This window comes from Thalassophryne amazonica, chromosome 21 (assembly GCF_902500255.1).
Source record: "Thalassophryne amazonica chromosome 21, fThaAma1.1, whole genome shotgun sequence".
NCBI classification, from domain to species: Eukaryota; Metazoa; Chordata; class Actinopteri; order Batrachoidiformes; family Batrachoididae; genus Thalassophryne; species Thalassophryne amazonica.
In genome coordinates this window covers 5604056-5617152 of record NC_047123.1, presented here as the reverse complement: position 1 = coordinate 5617152, position 13097 = coordinate 5604056, and the positions used below count along the sequence as shown (strand labels likewise).

The 13097-nt window shown below is 41.7% G+C and overlaps 1 protein-coding gene across 1 annotated transcript in view; it reads right to left on the bottom strand.

The window, feature by feature from the left end:
- Window positions 1–3289: 3289 nt before the first annotated feature.
- Window positions 3290–13097, bottom strand: part of ncoa1 (nuclear receptor coactivator 1) — a 99895-nt gene continuing 90087 nt past the window's right edge. Inside the window, exons 22-23 of the mRNA XM_034162564.1 lie at window positions 11478–12772; window positions 3290–5392 (exon numbers count right to left, since the gene is read on the bottom strand). Of these exons, the coding sequence (XP_034018455.1) occupies window positions 12593–12772 (180 nt within the window). The 3' untranslated portion in view covers window positions 3290–5392; window positions 11478–12592. The remainder of the gene's footprint in view (window positions 5393–11477; window positions 12773–13097) is intronic.

Genomic DNA, 13097 nt, shown 5'->3' with positions numbered 1-13097 from the left:
ACACACCAAAAATTAAACAATGTTTTGGATTTTATTTAACCAAATTTTCACGTTTATAACCAGCTGGCTGAATTCAAATACAAATGTTTATCAGCTGTGGGGTTTTTTCTAAAGGGTTTTAGTTAATTTTAATAAGAATGCACTGCTGGGAAAAGTTGAAGAGCGAAGAAAAGTGATGGACACATTTATCTAAATAAAATTAAATAAATCATAAAGAATTTTTTAAAATGATGCAACAGTGACACATAAGGTTCCTTTAAATAAAAATGGATAAAGTTGTTAAAATTAGAATGATGATTTGACTTGAAGATGTGTTCCAACCAAGATCAGAAACATATTGAAATTTAACTTAAAGGAATTCATAATTAACAAGAACAACATTTATTGAAAGATTTTAAAATAAAGGAAAATTTATTACAAAAACAACTCCAATGATAACTGAATGTATTCAGTAAAGAACACGCACATTTAGGCAAACACAGCATGCACTTTTGTTGTTATACTGCATGATTTGTAAATTTGTGCAGTTTTGCCATTCCTTTGCAAAAATAATAAAAAAATTCAAAAGGTGATTTTGTAAAATGTTTTTAATTTGCAAGACCAGTTTTAAAATTTGTTGCTCATATTAAAAGGTGAGACTGAACACTTGATGTTTCAATATTTTTCAAACTGATTCGTGTTCAATATGTGATTAATATGCAGCCCGTCTGCCACCCCCCCCCCCCCGTCAACCAACCAATGTAAGTAAATGTAATGCGGCGTGTGTGTGTGTATGTACACTGCTCAAAATAAAGGAACACCTTTTAAGCAGAGTATAGCATCAAGTCAGTTAAACTTAGATAAATGGGTGATTCTTTAACTACGGGCACTATTGGCCTTGTAAATGTAATTTCCACCACACCATTGCCTTACAATATAAAGCGCCTTGGGCAACTGTTTGTTGTGATTTGGTGCTATATAGATGTGCTCTGATGTCACTGTTTATCTCCATAGAAACTACCCAAACAATCTTTCATACAAACTGTTTAGGGACATTATAGTGTTGTGATGGAAATTACGGCAATAGTGTGGGACAACTACATTTTGTTTAAAAAAATCACAACAGTTGTATGACATTGAATACCCCAATTATGTTTTGATTATTTTACTGATATTTTATTCAGAGATATTTTAAAACATTAGAAAAAACGTTTCTTTACCATTCATTTTTATCATTGAAGATCAAAAGTCTGGGTGTGGGACAAGCACAAAACGGCAATATTTGCATATAATGATGCTGAAAAAAGGTGAAAAAGTCATCATAGACTACTAGAACAAATTTCTTAACACACTTTCATTGTAAAGATAACTATAAAAGTGTGAAATTTCCCCTTTTTTCTGTTTTTCATACAATATGATCAAAGGACATAAGTGCCCGTAGTCTAAGAATCACCCAAGTACCGCGGGTGGGGGGGTGTTAATCAGTTTCAACTGCTTTTGTGTTCATGAAATTAATAACAGGCACATGGGGGGTCCTCATCTTTTCTGACTGATTTGTCACTAGTTTTGCATTTGACTAGGGTCAGGGTCACTATGATAATGTGGTGCGGTACCTGGACCCTACAGGGGCTGCACAGGTAGTCCAGCTCCTCCAGCATGGTACATCAGTATGTACCACTGCCATAAGGTTTGCTGTGTATTGGCGGCCTGAAAGCGCGGCGTCCTGTAGTGGGGGGGTGTGCCCAGTGGCTGCCACCCTGGAGCTCGATTGGCATTTGCCATAGAACACCAGAACTGGCAGGTCCACCAGTGTGCTGTTTACAGATGAGAGCAAATTCAACTTGAGCACAGGTGACAGACATGAAAGGGCCTGGAGATACTACTGAGAACTTTCTGCTGCCTGCAACATCATTCAGCATGAGTGGTTTTGCGGTGTGGCAGTGATGGTCTGGGGAGGCGTATCACTAGAAGGACGCACAGACCTCTACATGCTGGACAATAGCATCCTGACCATTACGAGGTATCACGATTAACTCCTTGGACCCAATGTCAAGGCCCTACAGGCAGTCGCTCCTGGGTTCCTCCTGGTGCACAGCGATGCCCGGCCTCATGTGGCGAGAGTACGCAGGCAGTTCCTGGAGGATGAAGGAATTGACCCCATTGACTGGTCCCCACCTCGCCCAACTGAAACCCCATAGAACACCTCTGGGACACGATGTTTCAGTCCATCTGACTTCATCGAGTTGCACCTCAGGCGGTTCAAGGAGTTAAGTGATGCCCAGGTTCAGATCAGAGGGGATTCCTCAGGACATCATCCGCCGTCTCATTTGGAGACCTGACGCTGTCAAGCATGAATACAAGCATGTGGGGGCCATAAACTACTGAGGACCATTTTGAACTGCTGTAATAAAGTTTTGGCAAAATGGACAAACCTGCCGCATCACTTTGTAGCTTTGACTGTCGGTGCATCTTTGAATTCAGACGTCTGTAGGTTGATTCATTTCCAAATGATGTGGTATCCTTTCATTCCTAGCATTCCGTCCGTATCAGGAAAGATAGCCTATGATTAGTGTGTGTGTATGTATGTATATATATATATTATACAAATAATGGATGGCAAGTCGTCCAACATAGAGAAATATTGGATTCAGAAAAGTTATATTGGACGAGGCTGAATCCAATATTTCTCTATGTTGGACGACTTGCCATCCATCAATTGTTATGTTCTCCACCCCCCCTCCCAAATTAAGCAAACAACAGAGTCAAGTAAATTAGATCAATTTATTTTGTTGTGAACAGCATATGAATGCTTCTAAAACGTCAGTAGCGTGCTTGTCTACCTTCTTAGTGTTTTTGCCATCCTTGGAGTTCAACATTTCCACCAGTTCCTCCTCTGTGAACTCAGCAAACCTTGCTGGCAGACGATTTTCTGCTGTTGTTGATATGTTTGCCATTTTTTCAACCAGCGTCTGTCAGAAAATTCCTGACCTCCGCTACATCATTAGTGATGTCATCTCATGAATAATTGTATGCCGCACTCTGATTGGCTAGCTGTCAGCAGAAAGCTCTAACGCTATTGGTTAGTGGGAACCGATCCAATGTAACTTTTGGTCCTAGCCTTTTTGGATCCAACATAACTTTCTGGTGCCAAGCATGCCAAAATACAGGTAAATGATGGACAGAAAGGCTAATCTTTGATTGGCTATGTGGTTAAGATCAAGACATTTCTTTATTTCAGTCTGATGTCACATCGTCACATTGCATATTTACTAAAATGTCTTTGCAGGGAGACAAAGTACAGACGACGGGCTGCATTTCAAATGGTGCTTTTATTGCAATGTGTTGCATTCCCACATTCATAGATGTTATAGATTTGTTAGTCAAAGCATCATTTCCTCAAGGTTGGCATCCTCACCTTGGAAGAAGAAAAAAAACAAAACAAATAAAAGCAGAGGATTCAAATGCACAAGGGGGGGGGGGGGGGGTGTATGTCTGAGTGTAGTAGAGAAGTGTGTAAACTTGAGCAGCCACGAACGTATGAATGAACCAACCTTCCAAATTGGACTTCCAGTAGATGTACAGACAGGTTGAGTTGTCAAACAAAAACTGTTTTGTCGATCAGCCTGCAGGGCTCTGACCCCCTGCAGGGACTGGACCCGGCCTGAGACTGATTGTCTACGACATTCTAAAGAAAAGGCTGATTTCTTTCATTCACGTTACACACCTGAACAGGGGTTCGAGGGATTAAAAGATAGAGAGACAGAGCCAGAGAGAGAGAAAATATAACATGCATAAAAATTCTCCCAGATGAACACTGTCACTCGTAATGTCTTGTAATAGCTGCTCCGATGCCTCTTTAAAAACAAACTTTACATGAGTGTATATACAGAACTGGACAAAAATGAGTAAAATGTATTATATATATATATATATATATATATATATATATATATATATTTATTTTATTTTTTTATTTATATTAATTTGTACAAGGGAGAAAGTGGAACCCTGGTCTTTTCTCTTAATTTCTGCAGAGAGAGCATCACCTCCCCAAAACAAGAAAGTGGTGAGTTAATAAACCTTTAAAATCTCTGAACCAGATCCGGCCTCGGCCCTGGTAAGGCAGAACGGACTGTACAATATCTGACAAGTCATACAAGTCGAGGTTAGTTTGGAAAACCTGCATTAGGAATGAGTGGGAAGTTAAAGGACTGCAGATCGTCTCGGCGGCTCACCGACACCGGTTTGGACCAGCGACAGGCGGCAGCATGCCGCTACATCTTCGACATTAGGCAGCGCGAGAGTCCGACGAGCACACAGAGGACAAGCAACACAGACAGTGTGTCAGTTATGTCAGTGCACAATTTTTGCAAAGTAGCAGAGGTTAAGTCTTCCCGGGACCAGACGAATCAAAGCGAGTCACTGCCTCATTGGGGGGGGGGGGGGCTTCAAAGCTCTGATATAGGAGCGTGAAGGACACTAAAGGACATTCACAGAGACCAAAGAGGCGGCGTTTACTGAAAACGGTTGCGAGCAGGAATGTTTCTGAGAGTTGAAGCTGCGAGACGCTTTTAACAGTCAGCTGACAGGCAAGGGGAGGGGGCGGGGCTTCACCTGAACAAGATCAGCATAGTTACTGCAGGGGAGGAGACGGCGCACAAAGACAGACACAAAGACGTGTGCGCTTTTGTTCGTTTGTTTTTTAAATCCGGGTCTTTCCAAAGATGCTGGAGTTTTTGCTAACTTCAAATCAAAGTGGTAAAACGTTCCTCGTACATTCACAGAAAAGACTCCCAATAAGATCTGATTGGAACACGATTCTGATGGCCTTTGAACTCTGAGTAAATCTGATATAAAGTGCAAAATTAGATTGTATTTGCAAATTCCTGGAATAATCTTTTTTTTTTTTGAAATCTTCGAGTGTAAAAAAATCTTGTAAAATAGTAAACTTTCTTTTATTTGTCTATAAAGTGAAAAAATGTCATAAAAACACCCTGCTTAACAAGGACATTATCGTGAAAGAGCAAAGGATCGATTTTTACACCAGAAAGTATATATACACGAGGCACCTCAAGTTTGGTATAAAGTATTCAGTTTATGAAGGGGAGAAAAATAAACAGGTCTCGATTGTGATGGTGTGTAACCGGATAAACAGCTTTTGTTGTTCCAGTGTGAGATGCATGTAACCGTGACGATGGGACAAAATGTTTTTTTCATGAAGGTGCATAGCTTTCTGTTGCAACGTTTTCTTTCTGTTGAACAAGTGACAGCACTCCAAACCGGCACAGAGGACATGTTTGGCAATGGACCTGACGTCGGAGACAGCACGCAGAATGTTGCCGTTAGGCCACAGCGGCGAGGGAGGAGGGACACAGGAGACAACACTGAACAACGTGCGGCAGCGGTGAGAGAGCTCCGGAAGGACGATAGGCTGCTACATTACAGCCGGTGATGAGGTGGTTTGCATATGATCTCCATCAAACATCTTGAAACTTTGGTCATTTACGATATTGACAAATGCACAAAAAAAAAAAAAAAAAAGAAAAGGAAAAAGGCTACATCAGTCAGACAGGAAATTGTAAAAAGCCCACTCACGTACACGACACGCGGGCAATGCTTCTGAGTAAAACCAAGGCTCCACTCTCCCAGATCTGCTTAAAATTTTGACAACAGAGAAAATTAAATAATATGGCCTTTTTTTGTTTTGTTTTTTGTGTTTTTTTGTTTTTTAAATTAACCCGTACAAAAAGCCAGTCCGTGCTGCTTCTTCTCTCAGTAAAATCACATTCAGCAGTCGCTAAACCATTCTCTGGCATAGTTATCTGAACACCCACAGGTACTGTGCAGGGTCGGAGGACACACACACACACACACACACACACACACACACACACACACACACACACACACACACACACACACACACACACACACACACAAAAACAGGACATCTTCGATTTGCCATCTTAGAGAACACCAGATATACAGTATTAATCACTTTCACCCAAAGTCATACACACGTCATCAGAAAGAAAAAAGTAGAAAATCAAAACATAAACATGACTGAGGCAAGTAGTTATTTACCACAAAGTCGGAGCACTACGTCTTTGTTGATTCTGAACAAATACATATTCACATTTCTCTGTTATATACATTATGTAACATTTTGAATCAATCGTATAAAAGAATCGAACCTTGTACCTGTTCCTGTAGTGAGGAGGGACTGTTTCCATATAATGGCTGGTTGCATAAAAACTATTAAAACATCCATTGGCTGTATTTGGCGCGTCATCACGTGAGAAGCTAACAGTTACTGTCGAGTTCCTGCGTTCAAACAGGGTTCTGTAAAAATCTGGTTACCTTAGGAATGCCTATTTCAAGCAGAAAGGTCGAAGCAGGCTGTGGCGGCGGGGGGTGAGAATACTGAATCCCCTTAACGTAAGGCAGCGGACACCCACAGAATCCCTCCCACTTCGTGCTGCCGTGACTGACGGGTTTCACATCAAGCAAACGCAGCACCAGACCTCAACGTGGATTCACACTGGGGAACAACATGAGGACGCTGACAGGGCGATATGCTCGTCTTACAAATGCTGAAAGAAGAAAGGTTTACGTCCAAGAAAAAAGAAAAAAAATCTCGCTTTCCGTACTCCCTTTAATACAGGTGCAGCAAATCAACTTAACCATCCACACCCAGGTATAGTCTGTCCCATCCTGAAATATACCTCAGCTATAAAACAACTATACCTCCCCAGTATACTCTGGTCTAGGTTGCACTATACTCAGACACAGCCTGACCTAGCCTGAAACATACCTGACATTTACCGCTCTGGTATATGCTGGGCTAGGCCGCACTATAACCTAGACCAAAATATACCCAAGGGTATAAAGTAAGTCAGACTTTTCTGTCTCACGGTATACTTTGAGTTAGGCCAGACAATATCTGGGCGCACTCTGATGTCGCACAACATAAACCCTGAGGTAGAGAGTTACTCTACCTGTAGTTCTGATCATGCCCCCTTGTGTTTTTCATAGACAACTCTATCAATGTGTAGAACCCCCTCAAATCATAACTGAAACAAAAGGTAGAGGGGTGAGGTATATCCTGTGTGCGTACATAATACTGCACTGTGAAATATTTTGGGGGACTCGGCTCTGTAGCCTGAACAGCGTTGGCGATATCCTGGAAAATGAAAACCTTTGAATGTTCTGTACCAAAAGTTAAAGATCTCGAGACCCCTTCCAAGAAGGATTCCAAGACGTTGGCTTCAAATCTCACCTGGTTCAGAGTTCATTTGTACGCTGACAGACATACAGATACGATTAAAATACTGTACTGTACCGCCAAGCGCACAATGTACCTTTTGGTACATTTTCATTGTGTAGTAGTCTGCACTCCATTATTTTGTGAGAACATATAAAAGTGATTAAAAAGTTTGTAATATATCAATGTGTGGAAACAGATAAAAAAAATTTAAATAATCTGACACACAAAGTCATCATAATAATCTGGTTTCGGGGGTATGAAGCAGCCTTAAACCTCGAACAACACCCTGGGTTTATTCTGGACGACCCCAAAAGGTAGCCAGTATAAGACAAGTGAGCCTACTTTAATGTTGGCAGGGGGTAAAATATTTGGGTTGTTCCTCTCTATTGTTGTCCTTTTATTAAGCAAGTGTGGGTGTGTGTGTGTGGGTGTGGGTGTGTGTGTGTGGGGGGGGGGGGAAAGACCAGGAATCCTGTACGTTTTTGCCTAATTTTTTAGCTTTTTGAACAGTCAGTTTGATAATGCAGTCAGAATCCGAACGCGGAAGCAGTGTTTAAGTACTCGCGATAAGTGCATGGAACGTTCACTTTTCCTCTTTTATAATAGTTTCTGTTTTCGACCAACAAAATCCTTCTAGTTTAACAGATTATCGCCCTCTGTGGGTCATCATTTGTCATGAACTATTCACACGGTGTCCAGCAGACGACTTGGGGAGGAAAATCCTGTTTACAGACCGAGGAAGCCTTGAACCGAGACGTTATACGCGGGAATGAACTGATGGCAACATCTGAGGTAATTTGTTTGTTTTGTTTTTATTTTTTATATATATATTTTTGCATTTTTATGTCTTACGAGTCTAACTTTAGCTTAGCAACACTTGGTATCCAGCAAAATGAATTTAAAAATAAAAACACTGCAAAAAACTCATAAAATTTCTGCACAAAGCTGGAGAAGATTAAAGAAAAGCAGCTCGAGACGACCGATGAGGCAAAGATGCTCACAGTGTAAAAACACGGTAAAAAAAACAAAAACAAAAAACGTTATGAGGTAATAAAGAGACGTGAATGATGAGGCAGTTTTCTGATGAACGGGAAGCGTGTGGAAGCACTCCTGTGACCTCACAGCTCATCTCGAGAAGTACCGGACTTTAATTACAAAGCGACATCACACATGGTGACGGTTCCTGGGCCACGGCCTGACTGTACTGTAGAGTGCGTGCACGAAGAACAAAGTGGTTCTTGTCACTCAACATGGGAGGAGCTGATAGGTGGAATGTTGACCGTGCAAACTGTCTGTCTGGATTTGGCTAATGAGGTTGTATAAAGTGAAATCTCTCCGTTAAAAACTGTGTTCCACTGCCACACAATGACGTCATGACAGTAACAAAACTTTTTTTTTTTTTTGGGGGGGGGGGTTAATCAGATTTGTGATGTGTTTTTTTTCTGTAATGTGTTCAAGATCAGTCGCTTTTTGTGCACCTTTTCAAAAGCTGGTGGTCATGTGCTAAAAACGATTTCAGGTCTCAAAGAAACCCGTCCAGTGCCTGCTGCTTTAAATGGAAAAGAGCTGCTGCAGACCACACCCCCTCTCCTTATATGGCAGAGGAGGCTTTGCACAATGGCTGAAGAGTCTCCCACACAGAAAGACTAAATGGAGCACTGTGCAACACGACTGTTGAAGGATGCATATTTCTTAAAGTGATTTTTATGAGAATGTGAGTTTAAAGTTAGGCTACGATTAGCAGTTAAGGATAAAGCATATGATAAGGTTTGAGATTTGATTAGTTTTAGTTTAATTAAACATAAATACAACCTAATTCTCATATAACCAATGAGGAGGCTATGGTCACATAACTCCCCCCACACCCCCACCCCATAAAAAGGGGGGTGTTCCTCTTTTTGTTACTCTTAACTAACCCTAAATGTAGGCCCTCAACATTTATTGTGAAATGCCTGCTGTGCATGCACGCGGACATCATGCACACCAGTGTTCAAGACAGAATCATAAAGCACAGAATGCTGGGTTCGGATACCGTTCAGAATTAAAGGCAAAGGCCTTTTTATGCTTCTACTACTCCGTAACTCTGTGGCTGAACAAATGCTTAGATGAAGTCGTGAAGCTTTCGAAGCTCTCCATTGGGGTTAACGCATTTGTGAGTGTTGCAATGCAATTCACTGCCAGAAGAGTAGTAGTGGGCACGGAGTTTTTTTGTGAAGACTGGCCAACTAGCTCATGACATCCATGGTCATGAAAATTGCTGATTGTGAAAAGTGGGATAAAAGTGGGATTCCGCAAATGTCATCGTGAGCAAATCAATCGCAACCAGTGCGGTCTCCGTTGTCTTGATGTGTAGTTACAACTTCTGGGAGGTGCACGTCAGGCTACGGAGAGTAGCTTGGAGAGAGTTCGCAACAATGTAGTGGGCTCTACGTTGTGAGAGTTGCAGATATGGAGTATCATAAAATGGGCCTTGCGTGAAATTTTGGTGTGAGATTAAGGTTAGGTCTTAGTTTTGAGGCAAGTCATTGGTTCAGGGTTTAAGGTTTGGCTCAATTTAGGGGTTAAGATATGATTCGGTACAAAGTTAAATTAAGCGTGAGATGAAAACTAGGCCTTAGTTTAGGGTTGAGGCATTACGTAGTTCAGAGGTTCAGTCGAAGCATTACAATAACATTTCAGATCGATAACATTCTTATATCTTTGGGTATGTGGAGGATCGCTAATTATACGTATAGCTTGACATGTGCCACAACATTCGACAATCACGCAACATTTTGTGGAAAAAGCGTTAAGTGTAGGGTGTAAATCTACGCAAGCCTCCCTTCCTACAGATACTTTGGGCGTGTCTCAGCGCGAGTAAGATCAGATACAGACTTCCACTTCAGGCTCAACTTTTGGAGAGTTTCTGAATGTTCATACACTGAACTGAGAGACTTTGAGGATGTTGCATCAATCGCCTTCCAGGACCACAACTCACACCGGATGAGTGTGGTCCAAACTGCTGTGGAATTTAGTAACCTCTGATACAACCCACTGGATGCGCCAGATGGATTTGTCCTGCCTAAAGAGGGCACTACTGGGAAGGTAAACCCCATGCACCTTTTTGATGATGTGGCGCATCCACAGACCAAAACTGATTCAGATATTTTAACATGACATCAGGACTTTCCTGTCTGGCGGGGCGCGGACAACAAGGGACTAAAAGTGGACTATTGCCGAGAGAGACAGTGTCCGACTGAACAGTAGTCGACAGAAAACTGTATGTAACCAGTGGAGTGAAGTTTTCAATGATTGGGGGGGGGTGTCCTCAAAGCAAACGACTGTTCAAACGAGTTCAGAGGAGAGAAAAAAAAAAAGAGGACGTAGGTTATTTTGTGTAACTCAACCCGTCCTGTACTGTTTCAAATTCATGACAGTTTTAAAATAATTATCACATATTTGTTAGGAAATTCTATGACTAAAGCTTCTACTTAAATATCATTATATAGGAACAATAGCCAAAAGCGCGTCATTTACTGTGACTATGGAAACAATGCAGATGCAGTTGTGTACCGTTGGCATTGCCAAGGAACACATAATCACAGTAAAGAACAAGGTTTAAGGTATTATGCTTTTTATACAATGGTTACAAACACGTACTGTTTGAAAATGTCTCAACAGCACTGTACATACATGAGAAGTAGAAAAGGTAAAAAAAACAAACAAAAAAAAAACAACAAAAAAAAAAAAAAAAACAATAAACAAAAAACAGAGAAAGCAAGAAAGATGGTTAACTAGCTCTCTGGTTACCACAAGAGAAAGCAAAGCAATCAACTCATTGGTTTTTTTTTTTGTTTTTTAAGAGAAAGAGAAATTTGTCGCGTTAAATAGGATACCAAAGGGAGCAAGACCTATCTATCTTACCCCCTCAGATTTCATAGTTTAGAGAGTGGAATCGTTTTCTCCACGGCAACATTTAACCTAACAACCTCAAATGAAAAAAAAAAAAGCATTAAACTATCATTATAAGAAACAATAAGAGATCAAATCACATTATATATACTTTTTGAGTCTTCCTGTTTTTAGCGATGAATTAAATTATTGGTTTTTTTGGTGGGTGGGTGGGTGTAAAAGCAGTTACAAGGGAAGATGTGAGGTCATTCCCAAGTAAGTCTTTGTCCTTTACTGTACAATACTACCCGCCTGCACGGTGCATGTGGCAAACAACACTGATAGGCCGAGAGAGAGAGACAGAGAGAGAGAGAGAGAGAGAGAGAGACAGAGACAGAAAGAGACAGAGAGATAGAGAGAGAGAAAGAGAGAGAGACCAACAGGACTCTGGATTCACAGCTGCTGAAGTGAGGGGTAAAATGTGACGGACAGACAGTTAAATATCTGGGGGGGTTTTTTTGTCCTTTTTTTGTTTAAACTTTAAAGGAAAAAAATTCCTCCCAGGCAGGAGAATAAGTTCCAAAATTGAGCAGCATCCCGTCTGTCTCCCATTCATCCATCCATCAATTCTGGCTGTTGACAAAGCTTGTTCTGATAATCATGAAGATGTTGATGATGATGATGGTGAGAGCAGAAGATTTTCAACAAACAAAATATTTCAACTGACAAACAGAAGACATAATCAAATATGTAGAAGAAGAAGAAGAAGCAGAGCTCGGGAAAACTCACACTTCCACCAGGCACTGTAGCTGATAGAGAGAGACCGTCACAGAACCAGCTGATACTGGGCTTCTATCCCACAATGCCACAAAGGTCTGACGCCTTGACATTCCCACATCGCTGAGACAGGTAAGAAAACAAAACAAAAGCCAGAGGTGCTGGTGTGGGACCACCCCACACAAAATACTGAGCTCAGCACGATGCTGTAACTCATGCTCCCAAGATGCACTGCTGCTGCGACGGTCTGACAGAAAACGTCTCATCAAACACAAAGGAGGCCGGCCCTGATTCGACAGTGACGAAACCTTGGCAAGTGTACAATGACGCCACATTGTTGGGTTGTTTCTTAGGTCAGGAAGCAGGAAGTAGGTCAGCAAAGAATGAGCAGCGAGACAACACTGTCTTTAACAGGCTGAGGCAGACAGACAGGTTGTCAGACAGGTCAGACAGGCAGGTTTAAATACACTGCTGCTCCTTATGACTTCAGTCATTCTTACAACCAGCCCCCGAACACCCCCCCAACACACACACAAGTGGTTCGGCTGTAGTAACACTGCTGACATCTCTGAGCTTACTCTGTGTCCTTCTGTCCGTCCAAAGGTGTGACAGAGACAGCAGTGGGTCTGGTGCGCTGACCTCCAGGGAGATGGAAATGTGAGAAGTAGAGGGAGGAGTAAAGCCGAACTGGTGGAGGTGTCACTCTGTGAGCAGCTGCTGGAGGAGGCTCTTCTGTTGGGCCTGGCTGTTCTGGGAGCCCTGGGGTCCAGGGCCCTTCTGGGAGGCCGCGCCTCCAATGGAGCCCTGGTTCAGATAGGAGTCGGTGCCAACCAGGTTCACTGTGCACTGCACGTCTGCAAACACCTGAACCTTTTGCACCTGCAGGGATGCAACAACCAATGATACAGTGTTGTGTTAATTTCGTCAGACAAGACAGTTTCAAAATATCTTCATCAACGACCATTTTTTTCATGAGGAAAAAGAGACGAGGGCGACATGACAACAGTGTTCTAAAACACTGACTAAGACAAAATTAACGTGGATGATTGTTGACGGAAAAAGACGAGACTAAAATGTTTTGCTTGAAATAAAATCTCTCTCCATTTTCGTTAACAAGCTCTTACACTTTGAAAATGTGTCACATTCAGAAGAGTTTACGCTGATGTCGTCCTCACGCAAAATCATCAAGATTGGATGCAACATT